We start from the raw sequence: 26045 nt of genomic DNA, 5'->3' as shown, positions 1-26045 counted from the left end.
ACGCTTGCTGTTCTGTGTGCTGCTGCATGGGTGTCAGAAAATTTTCCCACTCCAAGGACACTGCCGATACCATTCCCTTTTGGGCACTAGCTGCGGCTTGTGTTGTTTGCTGCCCTCCTGGTCGTTCTGGGTTTGCGGAAGTCAGTCTGTCGGCGTACAACTGGCTAGAGGAGGGGGAGGATGTCAATCTCCTCTCTAAAGTCTCCACAAGGGCCTGCTGGTATTCTTCCATTTTGACCTGTCTGGCTCTTTCTTCAAGCAGTTTTGGAACATTGTGTTTGTACCGTGGATCCAGAAGGGTATAAACCCAGTAATTGGTGTTGTCCAGAATGCGCACAATGCGTGGGTCGCGTTCAATGCAGTCCTAGGCCGAAGAGGTCATAGCCTAGGGTCACAAAACCTGTTTATTTGGGCAATTTCAATGGTGGCGAGTCTGACGTACATAAATCGCAGCAATGGCCGTTAGCAACGTCTGAATCTCACGAAATGTCTCATGCAGGTAGAAGACATATTGTTAGACTTGGGCTCCGAAGATGGGTTCCCTACATCTCTGCAAACCAGAGTTACAGGGCTCCAAATTTGGTAAAATCCCCCATAGGCTTTCATTGGGCCTCCTATTTACAGTTCCAAAATCTCACATCTTTTCAAAGGGCAATGGCTCAGCAGTGGCAAATTTTCTAGCATTGTAGGGACCCTTAGGGGGAACATGACTGGTGAGTTTCGGGCCCCTAGGCCAAAGAGGTCATAGCCTAGGGTCACAAAAACCTGTTTATTTGGGCTATTTCAATGGTAGTGATGGTGACGTACATAAATCGCAGCAATGGCCGTTAGCAAAGTCTGAATCTCACGAAATGTCTCATGCAGGTAGAAGACATATTGTTAGACTTGGATTCCAAAGATGGGGTCCCTACATCTCTGCAAACCAGAGTTACAGGGGTCCAAAATTGGTAAAATCCCCCATAGGATTTCATTGCCTCCCTATTTCACTTTCCAAAATCTCACATCTTTTCAAAGGGCAATGGCTCAGCAGTACCAAATTTTCTAGCATTGTAGGGACCCTTAGGGGGAACATGACTGGTGAGTTTCGGGCCCCTAGGCCGAAGAGGTCATAGCCTAGGGTCACAAAAACCTGTTTATTTGGGCTATTTCAATGGTAGTGATGGTGGCGTACATAAATCGCAGCAATGGCCGTTAGCAACGTCTGAATCTCACGAAATGTCTCATGCAGGTAGAAGACATATTGTTAGACTTGGATTCCAAAGATGGGGTCCCTACATCTCTGCAAACCAGAGTTACAGGGATCCAAAATTGGTAAAATCCCCCATAGGATTTCATTGCCTCCCTATTTCACTTTCCAAAATCTCACATCTTTTCAAAGGGCAATGGCTCAGCAGTACCAAATTTTCTAGCATTGTAGGGACCCTTAGGGGGAACATGACTGGTGAGTTTTGGGCCCCTAGGCCGAAGAGGTCATAGCCTAGGGTCACAAAAACCTGTTTATTTGGGCTATTTCAATGGTAGTGATGGTGACGTACATAAATCGCAGCAATGGCCGTTAGCAACGTCTGAATCTCACGAAATGTCTCATGCAGGTAGAAGACATATTGTTAGACTTGGATTCCAAAGATGGGGTCCCTACATCTCTGCAAACCAGAGTTACAGGGGTCCAAAATTGGTAAAATCCCCCATAGGATTTCATTGCCTCCCTATTTCACTTTCCAAAATCTCACATCTTTTCAAAGGGCAATGGCTCAGCAGTACCAAATTTTCTAGCATTGTAGGGACCCTTAGGGGGAACATGACTGGTGAGTTTCGGGCCCCTAGGCCGAAGAGGTCATAGCCTAGGGTCACAAAAACCTGTTTATTTGGGCTATTTCAATGGTAGTGATGGTGACGTACATAAATCGCAGCCATGGCCGTTAGCAAAGTCTGAATCTCACGAAATGTCTCATGCAGGTAGAAGACATATTGTTAGACTTGGATTCCAAAGATGGGGTCCCTACATTTCTGCAAACCAGAGTTACAGGGGTCCAAAATTGGTAAAATCCCCCATAGGATTTCATTGCCTCCCTATTTCACTTTCCAAAATCTCACATCTTTTCAAAGGGCAATGGCTCAGAAGTACCAAATTTTCTAGCATTGTAGGGACCCTTAGGGGGAACATGACTGGTGAGTTTCGGGCCCCTAGGCCGAAGAGGTCATAGCCTAGGGTCACAAAAACCTGTTTATTTGGGCTATTTCAATGGTAGTGATGGTGGCGTACATAAATCGCAGCAATGGCCGTTAGCAACGTCTGAATCTCACGAAATGTCTCATGCAGGTAGAAGACATATTGTTAGACTTGGATTCCAAAGATGGGGTCCCTACATCTCTGCAAACCAGAGTTACAGGGGTCCAAAATTGGTAAAATCCCCCATAGGATTTCATTGCCTCCCTATTTCATTTTCCAAAATCTCACATCTTTTCAAAGGGCAATGGCTCAGCAGTACCAAATTTTCTAGCATTGTAGGGACCCTTAGGGGGAACATGACTGGTGAGTTTCGGGCCCCTAGGCCGAAGAGGTCATAGCCTAGGGTCACAAAAACCTGTTTATTTGGGCTATTTCAATGGTAGTGATGGTGACGTACATAAATCGCAGCAATGGCCGTTAGCAACGTCTGAATCTCACGAAATGTCTCATGCAGGTAGAAGACATATTGTTAGACTTGGATTCCAAAGATGGGGTCCCTACATCTCTGCAAACCAGAGTTACAGGGGTCCAAAATTGGTAAAATCCCCCATAGGATTTAATTGCCTCCCTATTTCACTTTCCAAAATCTCACATCTTTTCAAAGGGCAATGGCTCAGCAGTACCAAATTTTCTAGCATTGTAGGGACCCTTAGGGGGATCATAACTGGTGAGTTTTGCCACTGCTGAGCCATTGCCCTTTGAAATGGTGTGAGATTTTGGAACGGTAAATAGGAGGCCCAATGAAAGCCTATGGGGGATTTTACCAATTTTGGACCCCTGTAACTCTGGTTTGCAGAGATGTAGGGACCCCATCTTTGGAATCCAAGTCTAACAATATGTCTTCTACCTGCATGAGACATTTCGTGAGATTCAGACTTTGCTAACGGCCATTGCTGAGATTTATGTACGTCACCATCACTACCATTGAAATAGCCCAAATAAACAGGTTTTTGTGACCCTAGGCTATGACCTCTTCGGCCTAGGGGCCCGAAACTCACCAGTCATGTTCCCCCTAAGGGTCCCTACAATGCTAGAAAATTTGGTACTTCTGAGCCATTGCCCTTTGAAAAGATGTGAGATTTTGGAAAGTGAAATAGGGAGGCAATGAAATCCTATGGGGAATTTTACCAATTTTGGACCCCTGTAACTCTGGTTTGCAGAGATGTAGGGACCCCATCTTTGGAATCCAAGTCTAACAATATGTCTTCTACCTGCATGAGACATTTCGTGAGATTCAGACTTTGCTAACGGCCATTGCTGCGATTTATGTACGTCACCATCACTACCATTGAAATAGCCCAAATAAACAGGTTTTTGTGACCCTAGGCTATGACCTCTTCGGCCTAGGGGCCCGAAACTCACCAGTCATGTTCCCCCTAAGGGTCCCTACAATGCTAGAAAATTTGCCACTGCTGAGTAATTGCCCTTTGAAAAGATGTGAGATTTTGGAACTGTAAATAGGAGGCCCAATGAAAGCCTATGGGGGATTTTACCAAATTTGGAGCCCTGTAACTCTGGTTTGCAGAGATGTAGGGAACCCATCTTTGGAGCCCAAGTCTAACAATATGTCTTCTACCTGCATGAGACATTTCGTGAGATTCAGACGTTGCTAACGGCCATTGCTGCGATTTATGTACGTCAGACTCGCCACCATTGAAATTGCCCAAATAAACAGGTTTTGTGACCCTAGGCTATGACCTCTTCGGCCTAGGACTGCATTGAACGCGACCCACGCATTGTGCGCATTCTGGACAACACCAATTACTGGGTTTATACCCTTCTGGATCCACGGTACAAACACAATGTTCCAAAACTGCTTGAAGAAAGAGCCAGACAGGTCAAAATGGAAGAATACCAGCAGGCCCTTGTGGAGACTTTAGAGAGGAGATTGACATCCTCCCCCTCCTCTAGCCAGTTGTACGCCGACAGACTGACTTCCGCAAACCCAGGACGACCAGGAGGGCAGCAAACAACACAAGCCGCAGCTAGTGCCCAAAAGGGAATGGTATCGGCAGTGTCCTTGGAGTGGGAAAATTTTCTGACACCCATGCAGCAGCACACAGAACAGCAAGCGTGCAGATCCACCTCCAACACCGATCGCCTGGAGAAGATGGTCAAGGACTACATGTCAGATGGCATAGCTGTGTTGAACAATCCATCTGCACCCTTCAACTATTGGGTATCGAAGCTAGACACCTGGCACAAACTGGCAATGTACGCAATAGAGGTGCTGGCTTGCCCGGCAGCCAGCGTTATGTCGGAACGCTGTTTCAGTGCTGCCGGAGGCATCGTCACAGATCGGCGGCGTATCCGCCTCTCCACAGAAAATGCAGACCGTCTGACTCAAATTAAAATGAATCAATCCTGGATTGGAAACGACTACGCAACACTCCCGGACCCCAACCAAGTAACATGAACAATGAACATCTGTGATGGGTTAGCGTTTCCGGTCCCTGTTTATTGAACCTCTCATCTGTATTACATTTATGACTGCATGGCGACAAAATGCAAATTGCTATCCGCACGCTTCTTGTCCTCATGCAAGGCCTGGGTTGTTGTGTCTCAAAGCGTGGCCTTCTCCTCCTGCGCCACCCTCCTCCTGTTCCATCACGTGTGCTGCTGCTGGGTTAGCGTTACCGGTCCCTTTTCCTGGAACCTCTTATATGTATTACATTTATGACTGCATGCCGACAAAAAGCATGTTACCTGTGCAAAGAAAACAGACATTTCCCGCATTTAAAAGACAGTTTTCCCTTTGAAACTTTAAAATCGATTTTCTCAAAAACTATAAGCTCTTTTTGCTAAATGTAGCATATAAGGAGGCTTTACAAAGCACGAAAGTTCGGGTCCCCATTGACTTCCATTATGTTCGGAGTTCGGCCATGTTCGGCCCGAACCCGAACATCTAGATGTTCGCCCAACACTACACGTGACCCGTTCGGCCAATCACAGCGCTAGCCGAACGTTCGGGTAACGTTCGGCCATGCGCTCTTAGTTCGGCCATATGGCCGAACAGTTTGGCCGAACACCATCAGGTGTTCGGCCGAACCCGAACATCACCCGAACAGGGTGATGTTCTGCAGAACCCGAACAGTGGCGAACACTGTTCGCCCAACACTATTCCCCTTCAGACGTGGGTCCAGCATCATGCAGATCCAGATGTCCTCCCTCTGCTTCATCTGGATGACCCTTGGGTCCCTGCGCAGGCACCTCAGCATGTGCGCTGCCATTGGGAAGAGTCTGGCCACGTCTGTTGGCACATCATCGGCATCCCCAGAGCCGAGAGTGCTGTCCTCCTCTTCCTCTGCCTCCTCCACCTCATCCTCTCTCCACCCCTGCACTAGTGTTGGGCGAACAGTGTTCGCCACTGTTCGGGTTCTGCAGAACATCACCCTGTTCGGGTGATGTTCGAGTTCGGCCGAACACCTGACGGTGCTCGGCCAAACCGTTCGGCCATATGGCCGAACTAAGAGCGCATGGCCGAACGTTCCCCGAACGTTCGGCTAGCGCTGTGATTGGCCGAACGGGTCACGTGGTTCGGGCCCGAACGCGCTCTGATTGGCCGAACGGTCACGTGGTTCGGGTAAATAAATACCCGAACCACGTCATATCTCCGCCATTTGTCTGTGGGTTTAGCTTTGGGTAGGCAGGCAGGGTAGTTCGCTCTCCAGCCACGCTAGCCAGGGTCCCCCCCAGTCATTGTGTGTCGCTGCTGGGAACAGTAGTACACCGCTCGCTCAGCCACACTATATATAGCATTGTTTACTGCCACTGTGTACCTCGCTCAGCCACGCTATATATAGCATTGTGTTTTCTGACACTCTGTGTACACGGCTTAGCCTGACTATATAGCATTGTGTGTACTGCCACTGTGTACCTCGCTCAGCCACGCTATATATAGCATTGTGTTTACTGCCACTCTGTGTACACGGCTCAGCCAGACTATATAGCATTGTGTGTACTGCCACTGTGCACCTCGCTCAGCCACGCTATATATAGCATTGTGTTTTCTGACACTCTGTGTACACGGCTTAGCCTGACTATATAGCATTGTGTGTACTGCCACTGTGCACCTCGCTCAGCCACGCTATATATAGCATTGTGTTTACTGCCACTCTGTGTACACCGCTCAGCCAGACTATATACCATTGTTTACTGACACTCTGTGTACACCGCTCAGCCAGACTATATAGCATTGCGTACTCTGCCAGTCAGTGTGTATATTGCTGGGATCAGTAATACTCCACTCACCGCCAACCACTATATGAGCTCACCATGAGTTCCTCAGAGACCTCCGCTGTGAGCAGCACTCCCAACAACAGCAACAGCCAACGCCCCACGCAAGCTATAACATCCACCCCAGCAGCCAGTGGTCAGCAGCAGCCCTCTCCGGAGGAGAATGTTGTGTCCATCGGTCCGTCGCCAGAACGATTAATGAGGGCTGCCATTGAGGAGATGATGGGGCCTGATGTGGAGGAGGAGGTCAGGCTCAGGCCAGCATCCCAAGTTAATGTTGAGGACGATGAGGGGTCTGTGTCTGGGGATGTTGGGGTGGCAGAGGTGGTGGGTGGGTCAGACTCAGGAGAAGAGTTGTATGATGAGGATGATGATCGGGACCATCTGTATGTGCCTCAGAGTCCGACCCCGGAAAACATGTTGTATCGTGTGTTTAGGTACTAAAATCTGCGTTCCCACTTCCCAGTACTGCCCGCAGTGCCCGGGTCCACGGATCCATATAATTTTTTGGGCAGCACTATCAAACTGTGGTACTATGAGTGAGTTGCCATGGTCCTTCTGTGCTGCCTGTCACACTCACCGTCTGTCTGCAGATGGATTGTTCAACACAGCTACGCCATCTGACATGTAGTCCTGGACCTTGACCATCTTCTCTAGGCGATTGGTGTTGGAGGACGTGGAACTGCCCGATTGCTGTTCTGTGGGCTGCTGCATGGGTGTCAGAAAATGTTCCCACTCCAAGGACACTGCCAATACCATTCCCTTTTGGGCACTAGCAGCAGCTTGTGTTCTTTGCTGCCCTCCTGGTCCTCCTGGGTTTGCTGAAGTCAGTCTGTCGGCGTACAACTGGCTAGAGAAGGAGGAGGATGTCAATCTCCTCTCTAAAGTCTCCATCCTCAAGGGCCTGCTGGAATTGTTCCATTTTTGATCTGTCTGACACTTTCTTCAATCAGTTTTTTAACATTGTGTTTGTATAAACTGGGTATAAACCCAGTAATTGGTGTTGTCCAGATTCCAGAATAATGAATAATAATGAATAGTGAATAATGCGTGGGCCGCGTTCAATGCAGTCTAGCATGAATTGAGCCATGTGTGCCAGAGAGTCCTGCCAGACTCCTCTGTCTTCATGTTCTTGTAAGCGTTGTGATTGTTGTGATGCACCATATTCGTCACCAGCATCACTTTCTTCCTCTTCTGCTGTCCTTTCCCGCTAAATTGTGGAAGTCCAACGTGCACCGCTCTGTCCCTCGGCAGTGGGGGCATCCAATTCCTGCTCCAACTCCAGCTGTTCCTCGTCCTGTTCTTTGTCATAGCTGGGACCAGCGTTTCCTGAGGCAGGTTGCCTGATGTTGGTATCATCATGCTGATCGTTTTCATCTTCAGAATCCCCCACTTGCATCATGCCAGCGGTTTCCATCTTCAACATTGATTTCTTCAGTAAACACAGCAGTGGTATTGTAATGCTGACTGTAGAGTTGTCACTGCTCAGTCACGCAACGTGGATTGCTCAAAATTTTGGAGGACTTGGCAGAGATCCAACATGGTGGCCCAATCAGATCCACAGAAGCTTAGTAGCTACTAGCTGCTGGAATGCGCCTCGGCACTGCGCAAAAGCGTGCTAGCATGTGCAGCGTAGAATTCCAGCGCGTAGGCAGGGACATCACCCAGCGAGCGATGGTGCGCTAGATTGAAGCGCTCCTGCATCTCTTGGTGAGTCCTTAAGAAGCGGTACTGGACTTTTAACAATGTTTTTTTTTTTTTCCTTCAACAGAAGATCTGCCACGTTGGAGTGAGGAGGACGTCGCCGACCCCGACACCAAGCTGAACCCCGGCGAACTCCAAGCAGAGGATCTTCAGGAACCCTCAAGGCTTTGAGCAAGCTGAGGAGGATCAGCAGTCCCGACGAGACCTCTCCTCATATGCGACTGAGTGCAGTGGAGCTCCCCAGAACAACCTCTCAGTTGTCACTTTGTCACTGGTCACTTTGTCACTTTGTCACTTTGTCATTTTGTCACTTTGTCAGTTGTCACTTTGTCACTGGTCACTTTGTCACTTGTCACTTTGTCATTTTGTCACTTGTCACTTTGTCACTTCTCACTTTGTCACTTGTCACTTTGTCATTTTGTCACTTGTCACTTTGTCACTTGTCACTTCTCACTTTGTCACTTGTCACTTTGTCATTTTGTCACTTTGTCATTTTGTCACTTTGTCACTGGTCACTTTGTCACTTGTCACTTGGTCACTTGTCCAGATGATCTCGGTACACCTCCTGAGATTCAAATTCCTGCACACATTGCTCTGGGATTTGGGTGTGATGAATGATGCATCTAACTGGCCACCGGAGGCAATTAAGGCCTTCAAAACATTGAAAGCAGCTTTCTGTTCCGCCCCCATTTTGCGTCATGTTGAGTTGTTGACGTCATGTTCATCCTCGGCCTCGCCTTGCATTTCAGTGCGAGGTGCATTTTCCACAGAAAAAGGTTGTGAATCCGGGCACAACATTTGTGGCTGTTCCATTGACCTTTCACAGGTAGAAGATTGTGGGGGTGGGAATAGCTCCTCCGAATAGCCCATTGTGTCCTGAAAACTACTCATTGCATTGCTTTGCGCACACATTTTTTTGTCCTCATGCAAGGCCTGAGTTGCACCTGAAAGCGTGGCCTTCTCCTCCTGCGCCTCCTCCTGTTCCATCACGTCTGCTGCTGCTGGGTTAGCGTTGACGCCCGGTCCCTGTTTATTGAACCTCTTATCTTTATTACATTTATGACTGCATGGCGGTAAAAAGCATGCTATCCGCACGCTTCTTGTCCTCATGCAAGGCCTGGGTTGTTGTGTCTCAAAAAGCATGGCCTTCTCCTCCTGCGCCTGCTCCTGTTCCATCACGTGTGCTGCTGCTGCTGGGTTAGCGTTACCGGTCCCTTTTCCTGGAACCTCTTCTCTGTATTACATTTATGACTGCATGGCGACAAAAAGCATGTTACCTGTGCAAAGAAACATGACATTTTCCACATTTAAAAGACAGTTTTTCCTTTGAAACTTTACAATCAATTTTCTCAAAAACTATAAGCTCTTTTTCAAATATTTTTTTTCCTCTTGTACCCACTCCCAAGGTGCACATACCCTGCTAATTTGGGGTATGTAGCATGTAAGGAAGCTTTACAAAGCACGAAAGTTCGGGTCCCCATTGACTTCCATTATGTTCGGAGTTCGGCGCGAACACCCGAACATCGCGGCGATGTTCGGCGAACGTTCGCGAACCCGAACATCTAGGTGTTCGCCCAACACTACCCTGCACCACTCCAGCTGTGCTCTGCTGCTCCCCGTCATCAGCAGCAAGGTCAGGGACCTCCACCAACTCCAAGCCCTCCTCCTCAGAGGTGGCCTGTGAAGCTGCCTGCAGCTCCTGCTGGTCCAAGGCTGCCGCTCCCTCTTCCAGCAGTGCATACAGGGCCCTGTCCAGCACACACACCATGGGGACCCACTCGCACACCATTGCATGGTCCCTGCTTACCATGTTGGTGGCCTGCAGGAAGGGTGCGAGCACTGAGCACACTTGCTGCATGTGCCCCCAGTCCTCTGTGGAGATGATGGACGGGAGGTTGGTGGCAGCACGCCCAGTTGCAGTGATGGCGGCAACTGTTGCTCGTGCAACGTACTGGCTGACAGCCTGCCTCTGTTCAACCAGACGCTCCAACATCGCCAGGGTGGAGTTCCAGCGAGTTGGAACATCGATCATGAGCCGGTGCTGTGGCAGGTGCAGCTCCTTCTGCACCTCTTCCAGGCTCGCTACGGCTGCAGCCAAGTGCCGGAAATGACGCACAACCTTCCTTGCCACCTCAAGGAGTCGGTCCATCCCCTGGTAGGTCCGCAGGAACTTTTGGACTACCAGGTTCAGGACGTGCGCCAGGCAGGGGATGTGGGTCAGGTCTCCCCTGCTGATTGCAGCAACCAGGTTTGCCCCATTGCCGGACACCACCTCTCCGACTCTGAGGCCTCTGGGGGTCAGCCAATTCCTCTCTTGTTCTCGGAGTTTCGCCAGGACGTGGTTCGCCGTCAGTTTGGTCTTCCCCAGGCTGACCAATTCCAGCAGCGCTTGGCAGTGGCAGGGCTTCACGCTGCTGCTGAGGCGGAGGTTTGGGCTGGTGTGCCGGAGGATGGAAGCGGATCAGAGGAACCTGCTGCAATTCCGCTGACCCTGCATGGTGGCACCACCCACTGTGTTGTTGCTGCTGCTGCTGCTCTGACAGTGCCCGATGCTGCTCCCCCCTCCTCACCCCCTTCCACCAAGCTGACCCAATGTGCGGTGAAGGACAGATAGCGGCCTGTCCCGAACCGGCTGCTCCACGAGTCCATGGTGACGTGGACCCGTTGACCCACTGCGTGATCCAGCCCTCTCCTGACATTGGCCATCACAGAGCGGTGAAGTGCAGGGATGGCCATGCGTGCAAAAAAATGTCGGCTGGGGATTGGCAAATCGGGGGCTGCACACATCAGGAGCGCACGCATGTCGCTCCCCTCCTGCACAAGGGAATAAGGCAGGAGTTGGGAGCACATGGCCCGTGCCAGCAAGCCGTTCAGCTGACGCACGTGACGGCTGCTGGGAGGCAGAACCCTGACCACCCCCTGGAAGGTGTCGCTGAGCAGGGTCTGGCGACGCCTTTTGCTGGAGGGAGCAGAGGAGGCCACTAAGGACTGGCTGCCAGAACAGGCCTCAGTGTCGGCGGCAGGAGTTGCAGAGGGAGGAGGAGCAGTGCGTTTCTGATGCACTCCTGCTGGTGCTGCTGGAGGAGGTGGAGGAGGGCGGGTGGCTGCTGCCGACGGCTTCGCAGTGGTGGCGGGTCTGCCACTGCCAGCTTCCTTCAACTTTATGAACTCCTCATGCTCATGAAAGTGTTTCCCTGCCAGATGGTTCACCATAGAGGTGGTGCCGTACGCAGAGGGCTCCTTCCCTCTGCTGAGCTGCTGGCGGCACTGGTTGCAGGTGACATACTTGCAATCCACATATGGCAGGGTGAAAAAATTCCAAATTGGGGAGGTGGAGTTTCCCCTTCGGTTCGAAGGTGCTGCTGCCGCTGGTCTCCCTGTGGTGGTTGGGGGGGGGGGGGGGGGGGGGTTTCTTGGTGTGGCTGGTGGCACTGGCAGAACTCTCCGGATCAGCACGCTGTGTGGCCTGCATACCACACCCACTTCTGATCCTGCCCATGTCTGCGATGCTGATCCTTCTAGCAAGGCCCGCAGCCGCATCCTCCTCCTCCTCAGAGCTGATGACATCCCCAGGATCTGCCACCCAGTCTCTGTCCTTCACCCTGTCATCATCATCATCCTCCCCCTCCACAAACATGTCCTGCTGGGATGACCCCACAAACTCCCCTTCTGCATGCATGGGCGGATGGACACTCACCACTGTCTGACTGTCCAAAGCATCATCCCCCAAAGTGCCCATCAGCATTTCTTCCTCCTCAAATTCTGCCGCAACAGCACTAAATACCCTCGCTGTGTTTGAGGTAAAGAAGGTGCTGAGTGACAGGCTGCTGGTGTTGCCCGCTGGGGCTGGAGAACTGCACTCCTCCTCCTCCTCCCCAGGCAGTGCTGGGTGGCTGCTGCTGCTCTTGCGAACAGGAGTGGTGGCGAAGGTGGAGGACTCAGTTCCAGAGCTAATGGTGGCCTGCTCATCCACCATCAGTTCCACCACAGCGTCTGCATCCTTCTCCCCAATAGGACGGCTACGACCTGGCGGTGGGAGGAACATTTGCGCCACACGCTGCTGCTGCTGTGTCTCTGCAGCGTGACTCCCAGCTGTTGGGCGGCCAAGGCATCCACGGCCAGTGGCTAATGGCGGAATAGCCACTGGTGCAGACGCAGAACTGCGCATGGTGGTGGTGGTGGCGCGGCTGCCGCAACCTCCTCTCTTGGCGATGCCCTTGCTGCCCCTGCCCAAACCGCGGCTGCCAGTGGCAGACATCGTATATTTTTAAGATTATACAAATGAAAAAAAAAAAGTTATGTATGTAAAGGCGGGTGGGACAAGTGGGGTACTTTAATGGGGTGGGACTGGTGGTGGTGGGTGTGTGAGGTGACGGACAGGTGTACTCTACAGCAAAGATCGGTGTAGCGCTAACGAGAGAGTGCGCAGTGCACACACAAAGACCCTAGCTGACGCTGACTGATGGTGTCCCTATACACAGACTACAGTACAATTCAGCGAATACACAATAGAAGAACAATAGGACGGGTGTAGCACTAACGAGAGGGTGCGGACAGCGCAGACGTGCACTGCGCACACAAAGACCCTAGGTAACGCGGTGACGGACGGTCCCTATACACAGACTAGAGTACACTACAGTACTAACTAAACAATTGAAGAATCTAGCTAAACAATAGAACAGGTGTGACTAGATTACAGAGAGCAGATACAGGACAGGTATAGCAGTAAAGCTGGGCCTTGCTAACTACAAAATACTATAGTACAATAATCTATCTAACACAGAAGTAGTAGTACAGTAGAGTAGGACAGGTGAGAGCACAGGTAACTAGAGACTAGAGCACAGAGCAGGGCAGGCTGCCTTGCCTAGGCACAGGGCCTAGCTGCTGGCTGCAGGCTGCAGCAGTGACAGTCTCCCTCCCTAGTCCCTAATCACACAACCTAAACTGCCTAAAATACAATATATCTACACAATACAAAGCAATACAGGTGAATATCAAGTGTTGGAGTGTAAAAACGCTTGGTGTTTTGAACAATAAATGCACTTGCACAGACAAAAAGCACTGGAGCAATCTCTCAGTACAATCAGTCAGTAAGTCGCAAGCAGGACGAGTGAGGCAAGATGGCGCCCGCTATTTATAGAGGGGGGCTTGGCCAGGCTCCCCCTCTGTGATTGGCTGCAGTCAGAGGGCTGGGAGCCCTCTGATTCGCTTGTGAGGACTCGAAGTGACGTCACCCGCTGCACTCGGATAGCACAGCCCGGATAGCTAATACCATTCGAGCTCGGTATTCGAGCTCGAATAGTGAAAAAAGAGCTAGGATATCCGAGTATTTCTGATATCCGAGCTCGGATGAGCATCACTGATATAAATACATAATAATAATATGGTAGGACATTAGACTATGACTATGGTAGGATTAGAGTGTGAGCTCCTCTGAGGACAGTCAGTGACATGACTATGTACTCTGTAATGTGCTGCAGGAGATATCAGTGCTATATAAATACATAATAATAATATGGTAGGACATTAGACTATGACTATGGTAGAATTAGACTGTGAGCTCCTCTGAGGACAGTCAGTGACATCACTAATGTACTTTGTACAGTGCTGCAGAAGATGTCAGTGCTATATAAATACATAATAATAATATGGGAGGACATTAGACTATGACTATGGTAGGATTAGACTGTGAGCTCCTCTGAGGACAGTCAGTGACATGACTATTTACTCTGTAATGTGCTGCAGAAGATGTCAGTGCTATATAAATACATAATAATAATATGGTAGGACATTAGACTATGACTATGGTAGGATTAGACTGTGAGCTCCTCTGAGGACAGTCAGTGACATCACTAATGTACTTTGTACAGTGCTGCAGAAGATGTCAGTGCTATATAAATACATAATAATAATATGGGAGGACATTAGACTATGACTATGACTATGGTAGGATTAGACTGTGAGCTCCTCTGAGGACAGTCAGTGACATGACTATGTACTCTGTAATGTGCTGCAGGAGATGTCAGTGCTATATAAATACATAATAATAATATGGTGGGACATTAGACTAGGACTATGGTAGGATTAGAGTGTGAGCTCCTCTGAGGACAGTCAGTGACATGACTATGTACTCTGTAATGTGCTGCAGGGGATGTCAGTGCTATATAAATACATAATAATAAAAATATAGTAGGACATTAGGCTATGACTATGATAGGATTAGAGTGCGAGCTCCTCTGAGGACAGTCAGTGACATGACTATGTACTCTGTAATGTGCTGCAGAAGATGACAGTGCTATATAAATACATAATAATAATATGGTAGGACATAAGACTATGACTATGGTAGGATTAGAGTGTGAGCTCCTCTGAGGACAGTCAGTGACATGACTATGTACTCTGTAATGTGCTGCAGAAGATGTCAGTGCTATATAAATACATAATAATAACATGGTAGGACATTAGACTATGACTATGGTAGGATTAGATTGTGAGCTCCTCGGAGGATGGTCAGTGTTATGATTATGTACTCTGTATAGCGCTGCAGAAGATGTCTGCGCTATATAAATACATAATAATAGCCCACCCCCCTGTGGTATTAGTTGTACAGTAAGGACTCCCCTCCATACCTGGGTCTGCACGTTGCAGGCAGTGTAGTGCACTCTGAAGATAAAGTTGCGATTGTTGTCTATTTCCAGGAGATATCTGCAGCGGGACAGGAGATGGTTGGAGCGATCCAGGGAGCTGAGGCTTACTGCAACACAAGACAGAATGTCACCGGAACGTCACACTGTCACCTGCCTGGTCCATGTGGAGCCTTCAGTACACAACCATGCCTGACCTACCTGGGAAACGCATCACTCGCGACAGCCAGAGGAGCAAACCGTCCATCATCCTCCGGGGCACCCAAAGCTCCATATAGTCCAGGAAGCACTCCACATTATCTGCAGGCAGAGGAAGGTGTGTGAGACCACATGGCATGCCCTCCTGGCTCCATACCCTCATCCCTCCATACAGAGAGCCCGAGCCCGGGGGCCGGAGGAACACATACTGACCTGAGGAGAGGGAAGAGTCTTGGATCCTATAGAGGCCTCCAGCGCTGTCCTCTGCCAATGCCAGCACCCTCCAGCTGATCAGCACCGTGTGGCACAGAACCGCTCACACACCAGCGTCCCCTGCTCATTGTGCAGGTGCAGCCGTACTCGCGCAGGAGAGGAGCGCAGCCCCGATCAGATTATCTATGGAGGGTCCACCAGAGGCAACAGGACTGGCAGGCAGCGTGGGAAGCCTCATTCGGATCCAGAGACTTCCCTCTCTATAGGTAAGTATGCGATAATTTGAGAACAGACTTCGTCCAAACAAGAAACTTAAGGTGCGTACACACGTCCAACTTTTCTGAACGACTTATCGTCCGACTTGTCATTTGTAAGACTAGTAGTGCACACAACAAGTGGTTCAGACGTCACTTACACACTGACCAGCAAAGTGGCTGATATGCTAATTTACCTTATTTACATGTCGTTTAAAGGACACCCAAGGCGAAAATAAACTAATGAAATAAACGATTGTATCTATCTTCCTTTCCTAAAAATGACTTTTTAAGATGTTCCACAGTTTTAATTTACTCAATGACACATTCATTGAAGTATGCCACAGCTAAAATCTATGAAGCATTGTCCCTTTTTATCTCTTTCCTGCTCTCAGAAGCCATTTTCTGCTAGGAAAGTGTTTTATAGTTGGAATTTCTTATCAGTGAGGGTCACACTGTAGTCACTTCCTGTCTGAGTCAGGACTGAGTCAGCCACTTGCATACCTGATATTTACCTCTTTCAGGCAGAGAAAGAAAAAAAAGGAACACAGCCTAGGTATTTGTGTGCTAGGCACTGTACATACACATGTCTATCTCATCATGTCACATGTCACCTCCGGTATCCTTTAACCAACTTGGTAATGGACAATGCACTGGATAGAACAATGGATTAGATTAAATGACTGATCAAACGACTTGTTGTTTGAACATCTATTAGTTGGACAAACGACTAGGAGTTGTTTGTACACATGTATGGACCTAATGCTGGGCATACATGGTTAGATTTTCTCTTATCAATTGAGCCGCTGATGGCTCGATTGATCATTTCCAACATGTCCGATCACCGCGCGGATCGATTACCTGTTCAATACCCGCGGGCGGACAATAGCGGAAATCGAGCGGAAGATAAGGAAGCGCCCGCGGGGACACGCGGGGACGTGGTGGAAGTCGATCCGGTGCATCTAACCATGTATTCCCAGCATAACAGTCATTTGAACGACAGTTTGTCTAACAGATCCGCTGACCGCGTGTACACACATCCAACTTGATGTTCAAAGGACAAGTCGGACAACAGGTTGTTGGAAAAAGTTGGACGTGTGTACATAACTTGAGACGGTTCAGCTGGACACTAGGGGACACTAGGGAGCTTCACAAAGCTTTTCTGTTAAATTATCTCACCTTACTAATTAACTCACAATTCATCTCTTCTTAAATGGCGCAACTCGTGATTTACCTCTCCTTATTTTCTATCTCATAAATGACAGTATCTCTCCTTACTTGCTGATCTCGTGCATTAGCTCTCCTTACAGTTATAATGTACCTGAGACGACAGGGTATAAACGTTTTATACATACCTGGGGCATCCTCCAGCATGTTTCCCGGTTATTACAGATAACTGTGCCCAGTGGTGTGAAGGGAATAGTTTGTCACTTGTACAGGGCAGCATTAGATGCATCATAGCTTCTGTTATAACTGCCCCAGGAGCAAGACGTCATCCTGCGTCACTGGCATGGGGGCGTGGCTCCTGCTGTTCCTCCCTCTCCTGATCCCACCTCCTCTCTGACCACCATTGAGGCCCGGGCACACTATTGTATTGTTCCGCAACAGAGGGGGCTAGGCGTTTTATCACAAAAACATTCCACCAGTAATGGCCATTCACTTATGGATTATTATTCCTGTCAATATCTGGCCAATTCAATCAGTCTGATTTAATCTGTTACAAAACTGATGCCCCAAATCACATTCCACTACACTAGAGAAGGTGCATTCCTGCTTCCCACCTCCATGACACAGACAGCAATAATAACTACAGGACACAGACAGCAATAATATCTCCAGGACACAGACAGCAATAATAACTACAGGACACAGACAGCAATAATAACTACAGGACACAGACAGCAATAATATCTCCAGGACACAGACAGCAATAACAACTACAGGACACAGACAGCAATAATATCTACAGGACACAGACAGCAATAATATATCCAGGACACATACAGCAATAATATCTACAGGACACAGACAGCAATAATATCTACAGGACACCGACAGCAATAATAACTACAGGACACAGGCAGCAATAATATCTACGGGACACAGACAGCAATAATAACTACAGGACACAGACATCAATAATATCTCCAGGGTACAGACAGCAATAATATCTACAGGACACAGACAGCAATAATATATCCAGGACACATACAGCAATAATATCTACAGGACACAGACAGCAATAATATCTACAGGACACAGACAGCAATAATAACTACAGGACACAGGCAGCAATAATATCTACGGGACACAGACAGCAATAATAACTACAGGACACAGACATCAATAATATCTCCAGGGTACAGACAGCAATAATATCTACAGGACACAGACAGCAATAATATATCCAGGACACATACAGCAATAATATCTACAGGACACAGACAGCAATAATATCTACAGGACACAGACAGCAATAATAACTACAGGACACAGGCAGCAATAATATCTACGGGACACAGACAGCAATAATAACTACAGGACACAGACATCAATAATATCTCCAGGGTACAGACAGCAATAATATCTACAGGACACAGACAGCAATAATATATCCAGGACACATACAGCAATAATATCTACAGGACACAGACAGCAATAATATCTACAGGACACCGACAGCAATAATAACTACAGGACACAGGCAGCAATAATATCTACGGGACACAGACAGCAATAATAACTACAGGACACAGGCAGCAATAATATCTCCAGGACACAGACAGCAATAATAACTACAGGACACAGGCAGCAATAATATCTACGGGACACAGACAGCAATAATAACTACAGGACACAGGCAGCAATAATATCTACAGGACACCGACAGCAATAATAACTACAGGACACAGACAGCAATAATAACTACAGGACACAGACAGCAATAATAACTACAGGACACAGGCAGCAATAATATCTACAGGACACAGACAGCAATAATAACTACAGGACACAGACATCAATAATATCTCCAGGACACAGACAGCAATAATATCTACAGGACACAGACAGCAATAATAACTACAGGACACAGACAGCAAAACTATCTACAGGACACAGACAGCAATAATATCTCCAGGACACAGACAGCAATAATAACTACAGGACACAGACATCAATAATATCTCCAGGACACAGACAGCAATAATATCTACAGGACACAGACAGCAATAATAACTACAGGACACAGACATCAATAATATCTCCAGGACACAGACAGCAATAATATCTACAGGACACAGACAGCAATAATAACTACAGGACACAGACAGCAATACTATCTACAGGACACAGACAGCAATAATATCTCCAGGACACAGACAGCAATAATAACTACAGGACACAGACATCAATAATATCTCCAGGACACAGACAGCAATAATATCTACAGGACACAGACAGCAATAATAACTACAGGACACAGACAGCAATAATATCTACAGGACACAGACATCAATAATATCTACAGGACAGAGAAAGCAATAATATCTCCAGGACACCGACAGCAATAATATCTCCAGGACACAGACAGCAATAATAACTAATATTACGGATACTACCTGATGAGGATTCTGGGATGGGTTCCAGGCTGCTGCCTCGCAGTGGGAAAGAGTCAGAGGGATCCGGACACAGGACGACCCCCAGGAGAAGTCTGAAAAGAAGGGGGAAAAGCCACTCACAATACACAGTCCTTCCACAGTGTTCCTAAAAGACTAACTGGCAGATAAGTGTGCCAAAGTTTAAAGGGAAACTGAAGTGAGAGGTATACGGAGGCTGCCATACTTATTTTCTTTTAAACAATGCAGATTGCTGGGCAGTCCCCACGATCCTGTGTCTCTAATTCTTTCAGCCATAGCCCCTGAACAAGTATATGCAGATCAGGTACTCTGACTCAGCTGACTCAGGTTTTATTGGATTAGCCCTATGCTTGTTCCAGGGTTTTGACTCAGAAACTACATACTGCCACATCAACAGGACTTCCAGGCAACTGGTATTGCTTACAAGCCAATACATATGGCAGCCTCCATATCCCTCTCACCTCAGATTCCCTTTAAAGCCAGCCAATAGATTGCTGCAGGTGTTATAACGGAGGAAGAATGCCTCCTGTTCCATGCAGCTAATGATTTCTACAGCAAAGCGGCAGTCAGTGTCTGTTGGCAACAGTGCTCCAAACAGAGCCCACTGTCACCATGGCAGCAAAGTAAAACTATTTGAGTTCACTGTCAGGTTTGGAAAATGTTAGCTGGCTGCAGATTAAAATGGGAACATTGGTGGCACAGTGGTGTAGTGGAGAGGTGGGTACTACTATTGCCTCTCAGCGCTGGATCCGAATCTGGGCACAACACTATCTGCATGGAGGTTGTATGTTCTCCCCATATGTTTCCCGTGAGCACAATCTGTCCCACATCGCCAAAAACATACATCAATTGGCTTCCAACAACAGTTATCCTTAGACTATGACTATGGTAGGATTATTGTCAGAAGAGCTCACAATCTAAAGCCACCATAGTCTAATGTCCTACCATATTATTATGTATTTATATAGCACTGACATCTCCTGCAGCACATTACAGAGTACATAGTCATGTCACTGACTGTCCTCAGAGGAGCTCACACTCTAATCCTATCATAGCCATAGTCTAATGTCCTACCATATTATTATTATGTAGTTATATAGCACTGACATCTTCTGCAGCACATTACAGAGTACATAGTCATGTCACTGACTGTCCTCAGAGGAGCTCACACTCTAATCCTACCATAGTCATAGTCTAATGTCCTACCATATTATTATTATGTATTTATATAGCACTGACATCTCCTGCAGCACATTACAGAGTACATAGTCATGTCACTGACTGTCCTCAGAGGAGCTCACAATCTAATCCTACCATAGTCATAGTCTAATGTCCTACCATATTATTATGTATTTATATAGCACTGACATCTTCTGCAGCACATTACAGAGTACATAGCCATGTCACTGACTGTCCTCAGAGGAGCTCACAATCTAATCCTACCATAGTCATAGGCCAATGTCCTACCATATTATTATTATGTATTTATATAGCCCTGACATCTTCTGCAGCACATTACAGAGTACATAGTCATGTCACTGACTGTCCTCAGAGGAGCTCACACTCTAATCCTACCATAGTCATAGTGTAATGTCCTACCATATTATTATTATGTATTTATATAGCACTGACATCTTCTGCAGCACATTACAGAGCACATAGTCATGTCACTGACTGTCCTCAGAGGAGCTCACAATCTAATCCTACCATAGTCATAGTCTAATGTCCCACCATATTATTATTATGTATTTATACAGCACTGACATCTTCTGCAGCACATTACAGACTACATAGTCATGTCACTGACTGTCCTCAGAGGAGCTCACACTCTAATCCTACCATAGTCATAGCCTAATGTCTTACCATAATATTATTATGTATTTATATAGCACTGACATCTCCTGCAGCACATTACAGAGTACATAGTCATGTCACTGACTGTCCTCAGAGGAGCTCACACTATAATCCTACCATAGTCATATGTCTAATGTCCTACCATACTATTATTATGTATTTATATAGCACTGATATCTTATGCAGCACATTACAGAGTACATAGTCATGTCACTGACTGTCCTCAGAGGAGCTCACACTATAATCCTACCATAGTCATATGTCTAATGTCCTACCATACTATTATTATGTATTTATATAGCACTGACATCTTCTGCAGCACATTATAGAGTACATAGTCATGTCACTGACTGTCCTCAGAGGAGCTCACAATCTAATCCTACCATAGTCATAGTCTTATGTCCTACCATATTATTATTCTGTATTTATATAGCACTGACATCTCCTGCAGCACTGTACAGAGTACATAGTCATGTCACTGACTGTCCTCAGAGGAGCTCACAATCTAATCCTACCATAGTCATAGTCTAATGTCCTACCATATTATTATTATGTATTTATATAGCACTGACATCTTCTGCAGCACATTACAGAGTACATAGTCATGTCACTGACTGTCCTCAGAGGACCTCACAATCTAATCCTACCATAGTCACAGTCTAATGTCCTACCATATTATTATTATGTATTTATATAGCACTGACATCTCCTGCAGCACATTACAGAGTACATAGTCACGTCACTGACTGTCCTCAGAGGAGCTCACACTCTAATCCTACCACAGTCATAGTGTAATGTCCTACCATTTTATTATTATGTATTTATATAGCACTGACATCTTCTGCAGCACATTACAGAGTACATAGTCATGTCACAGTTAAAAGCACATTGAAAACAACCAAAAACCATAGTTTAAACAATATGTCCAAAACCAGAAATGCCTGAAAGTAAATCATTTATCCATGTTTCCCTTTGTATAACACGTCTCAACTTACAAACAAATTCAAACTGCAAGCAATCTACGGAACGTAACCTGTTTGTAAGTAAGGGACGACTGTGTGCTGATGGCGGTTAACTCTATTCTTTGAATATTTTGTTAAAGGGACTCCGAGCAGTGCAGAAACTATGGAAAGATGCATATCATTTTAAAGCTCTCTTTCTCCTCTTTCCAATGATATATAAACCGCCGCCCTACGCCTTTTAGTTTTCACTATTGTCGCGATTGAAATTGCCGCGGCTGCGATTTCGATCGCGAAAATAGAGAAAACTAAAAGGCGTAGGGTGTCACCAGAAAGAGGAGAAAGAGAGCTTTAAAATGATACCCATCTTTCCATAGTTACTTGTATTACACAGGACGACTTTTTCTGCTGAATGGAGCTGCTGACACAGGGGAAAGTGTCGCCCTGTGTAATACAAGTAACTATGGAAAGATGGGTATCATTTTAAAGCTCTCTTTCTCCTCTTTCTGATGACACCTAAATTGTCGCCCTACGCCTTTTAGTTTTCTCTATTTTCGCGATTGAAATCTCGGCCGCGGCAAATTCAATCGCGAAAATAGCGAAAACTAAAAGGCGTAGGGCGGCGGTTTATATATCATTGGAAAGAGGAGAAAGAGAGCTTTAAAATGATATGCATCTTTCCATAGTTTTTGCACTGCTCGGAGTCCCTTTAAGGGCCCTTTTATGCTTATAGCGGTTTAATGCGTTGAGTTGCATCGAGTTGTGTTGCTTCCCATTTTGGCATCTGCAACACAGAGAATGCAACGCAACTCAACGCATGAAGTGCAAAAGGGTCAGTAATGTGATGCCCATTCATATTATGTATTGTTTGCACTTAAAGGGAACCCGAGGTAGGGGGATATGGAAGCTGCCATATTTATTTCCTTTTAAACAATACCAGCTGCCTGGCAGTCCTCATCCTGTGTTTCTATTACTTTTAGCAACAGACCCTGAACAAGCATATGCAGAACAGGTACTCTGAGGCCTGGGACCCACTACAGCGGGGTTTTTTTGAGCGTTTAGGGAGCGCTTTAAATTGCTAGCGATTTCCCTAAACGCTCTGCCAATGTAAATGGATGGGACAGATTCCACTCGAGCGATTGCGATTAAGCACCTCGCTCAGGACATGCAGCATTTTGGAATTGTATAGGAGGGAAATCGCTCCCAAAATCACTTGCAAAACGCTATCACAAATCGCTAGCGATTGCGCTTCTTAGTGGGTTCTAGGCCTCTGGATTAGCCCTATGCTTGTTCCAGGGTTTTGACTCAGACACTACTTATGCAAGAAGATCAGCAGGGCTGCCAGGCAACTGGCATTGTTTACAAGGAAATCTGGCAGCCTCCTTATCACTCTCACCTCAGGTTCCCTTTAATATTTTCATGTTGATGTCTCGTTATTTTTATCTTCATTACATAATAAAGCACATTGTAAGCTCGCAAGGGCAGGGACCTCCTCCTAGTGTTTCCTCCCCACTACCCTCTAGATTGTAAGCTCGCAAGGGCAGGGACCTCCTCCTAGTGTTTCCTCCCAATTACCCTCTAGATCAGGGGTCTCATTTGCGGTACTCGATACAATATTTTGTGGCCCTCGCTGGCAAAAGCTACCTTATAGTTCGCTTCAGTGCTCCCAAGTAATCCGCCGCATCCCCGCCGCTAAACAAGGGCTGCAGAGCCCCCGAATCGCCCGAGGGCAATCCGCTGGCATTTCCTGGAAGGGGCAGAGCTTTCAGCTTCAGCTCTGCCCCTCCTGACGTCAATCGCCGCACGGATCGCCGCCTCTCCCCGCCCCTCTCTGTGAAGGAAGAGTGAGAGGGACGGGCAGAGGCGGCGATGCGCTGCGATTGTGGAATTCCTTATGCGGCCCAGCCTCATCCTGACTTTGCCTCCTGCGGCCCCCCAGGTAACTTGAGTTTGAGACCCCTGCTCTAGATTGTAAGCTCACAAGGGCAGGGACCTCCTCCTAGTGTTTCCTCCCCACTACCCTCTAGATTGTAAGCTCACAAGGGCAGGGACCTCCGCCTAGTGTTTCCTCCCCACTACCCTTTAGATTGTAAGCTTGCAAGGGCAGAGACCACCTCCTAGTGTTTCCTCCCCACTACCCTCTAGATTGTAAGCTCGCAAGGGCAGGGACCTCCTCCTAGTGTTTCCTCCCCACTACCCTCTAGATTGTAAGCTCACAAGGGCAGGGACCTCCTCCTAGTGTTTCCTTCCCACTACCCTCTAGATTGTAAGCTCAAAAGGACAGGGACCTGTTGGCTGAAGGTGTAATGGTTAAGGGCTCTGCCTCTGACACAGGAGACCAGGGTTCGAATCTCGGCTCTGCCTGTTCAGTAAGCCAGCATCTATTCAGTAGGAGACCTTTGGCAAGTCTCCCTTACACTGCTACTGCCAATAGAGCGCGCCCTAGTGGCTGCTGCTCTGCTCTGGTGCTTTGAGTCCGCCAGGAGAAAAGCGCAATATAAATGTTATTTGTCTTGTCTTGTCTAGTGTTTCTCATACTGCTGTAAGTTTAACATATGCATATGTACCAACTACACATCAACTATGTATGTATCTGTATCTATCTATTCAATGTCATGACTGTACAGTGTCTTGTATTTCTTATGTATATTTGTTCCCCATTATTTGTTTGTACTATGTACAGCGCTACGGAAGATGTTGGCGCTATATAAATAAATAATAATAATAATAATTAAGTCTGCACTTCTGGTACGAATGGAAGCGTCCTGCGGCTGATCAGAGGAAATTATTAAGCAGTTTGAGCTCGAGCAGAAAATGTTAGCAGTTTGTAAAAAAAGTATCACCAATAAGTCACTTACCCTGAAAGCATCCAGAAATCCCTCATCTTATCCACCAGTGTCAGAATATTGTACAATGACCCACGTACCTGCGCTGACACAACGTACAGCCCCCCTGGTATATATAGTGCACCACATGCTGGGGGGGGTAATATATATCTCATGGGGCTTCATCCAGCTGAAGGGAGTTTTGGTGTCTGGGGTTTCCATGGAGATCACTTGAACATGGTCAGTTTATGGACAAACAGAGAAGTTGACACTTGACACAGGCCTGATAGCAGAAACTGGGGTGTGTGAGATCCCAGCTGGATACATTGCTGTCTGCTGCGGACATTTCCATATCAGAGGAGGAATGATGCTAGAGAGACAAGCACAGGTCATCAGAATACACACAGAGCCCAGGAGGCCTCCTGTAGAGGAAATGACTGATCTCTGCCAGCCTGGTCCCCCTGCCCCACCTCAAACATACAGGCACCAAGTACAGGCCACCAGAATACACACAGAGCCCAGGAGGCCACCTCTAGAGGAAATGACTGGTCTCTGCCAGCCTGGTCCCCCTGCCCCACCTCAAACATACAGGCACCAAGTACAGGCCACCAGAATACACACAGAGCCCAGGAGGCCTCCTGCACAGGAAATGACTGGTCTCTGCCAGCCTGGTCCCCCTGCCCCACCTCAAACATACAGGCACCAAGTACAGGCCACCAGAATACACACAGAGCCCAGGAGGCCTCCTGCACAGGAAATGACTGATCTCTGCCAGCCTGGTACCCCCGCCCCACCTCAAACATACAGGCACCAAGTACAGGCCACCAGAATACACACAGAGCCCAGGAGGCCTCCTGCACAGGAAATGACTGATCTCTGCCAGCCTGGTCCCCCCGCCCCACCTCAAACATACAGGCACCAAGTACAGGCCACCAGAATACACACAGAGCCCAGGAGGCCTCCTCTAGAGGAAATGACTGATCTCTGCCAGCCTGGTCCCCCTGCCCCACCTCAAACATACAGGCACCAAGTACAGGCCACCAGAATACACACAGAGCCCAGGAGGCCTCCTGTAGAGGAAATGACTGATCTCTGCCAGCCTGGTCCCCCTGCCCCACCTCAAACATACAGGCACCAAGTACAGGTCCTCAGAATACACACAGAGCCCAGGAGGCCTCCTCTAGAGGAAATGACTGGTCTCTGACAGCCTGGTCCCCATGCCCCACCTCAAACATACAGGCACCAAGTACAGGCCACCAGAATACACACAGAGCCCAGGAGGCCTCCTGT

The 26045-nt window shown here is 47.6% G+C and overlaps 1 protein-coding gene across 1 annotated transcript in view; it reads right to left on the bottom strand.

Annotated features, from left to right (window-relative positions):
- The window catches only part of C6H1orf127 (chromosome 6 C1orf127 homolog), a 63401-nt gene extending 38319 nt beyond the window's left edge, over positions 1 to 25082 (bottom strand). The window contains exons 1-4 of the mRNA XM_068242374.1: positions 24789 to 25082; positions 19100 to 19191; positions 15016 to 15114; positions 14800 to 14924 (exon numbers count right to left, since the gene is read on the bottom strand). Coding sequence (XP_068098475.1) covers positions 14800 to 14924; positions 15016 to 15114; positions 19100 to 19191; positions 24789 to 24931 — 459 coding nt within the window. The 5' untranslated portion in view covers positions 24932 to 25082. The remainder of the gene's footprint in view (positions 1 to 14799; positions 14925 to 15015; positions 15115 to 19099; positions 19192 to 24788) is intronic.
- Between the last annotated feature and the right edge of the window lie 963 nt (positions 25083 to 26045).

This window comes from Hyperolius riggenbachi, chromosome 6 (assembly GCF_040937935.1).
Source record: "Hyperolius riggenbachi isolate aHypRig1 chromosome 6, aHypRig1.pri, whole genome shotgun sequence".
Lineage (NCBI taxonomy): Eukaryota > Metazoa > Chordata > Amphibia > Anura > Hyperoliidae > Hyperolius > Hyperolius riggenbachi.
Note: the sequence above shows the minus strand (reverse complement) of the source record. Positions and strands in the feature narration are given on the sequence as shown.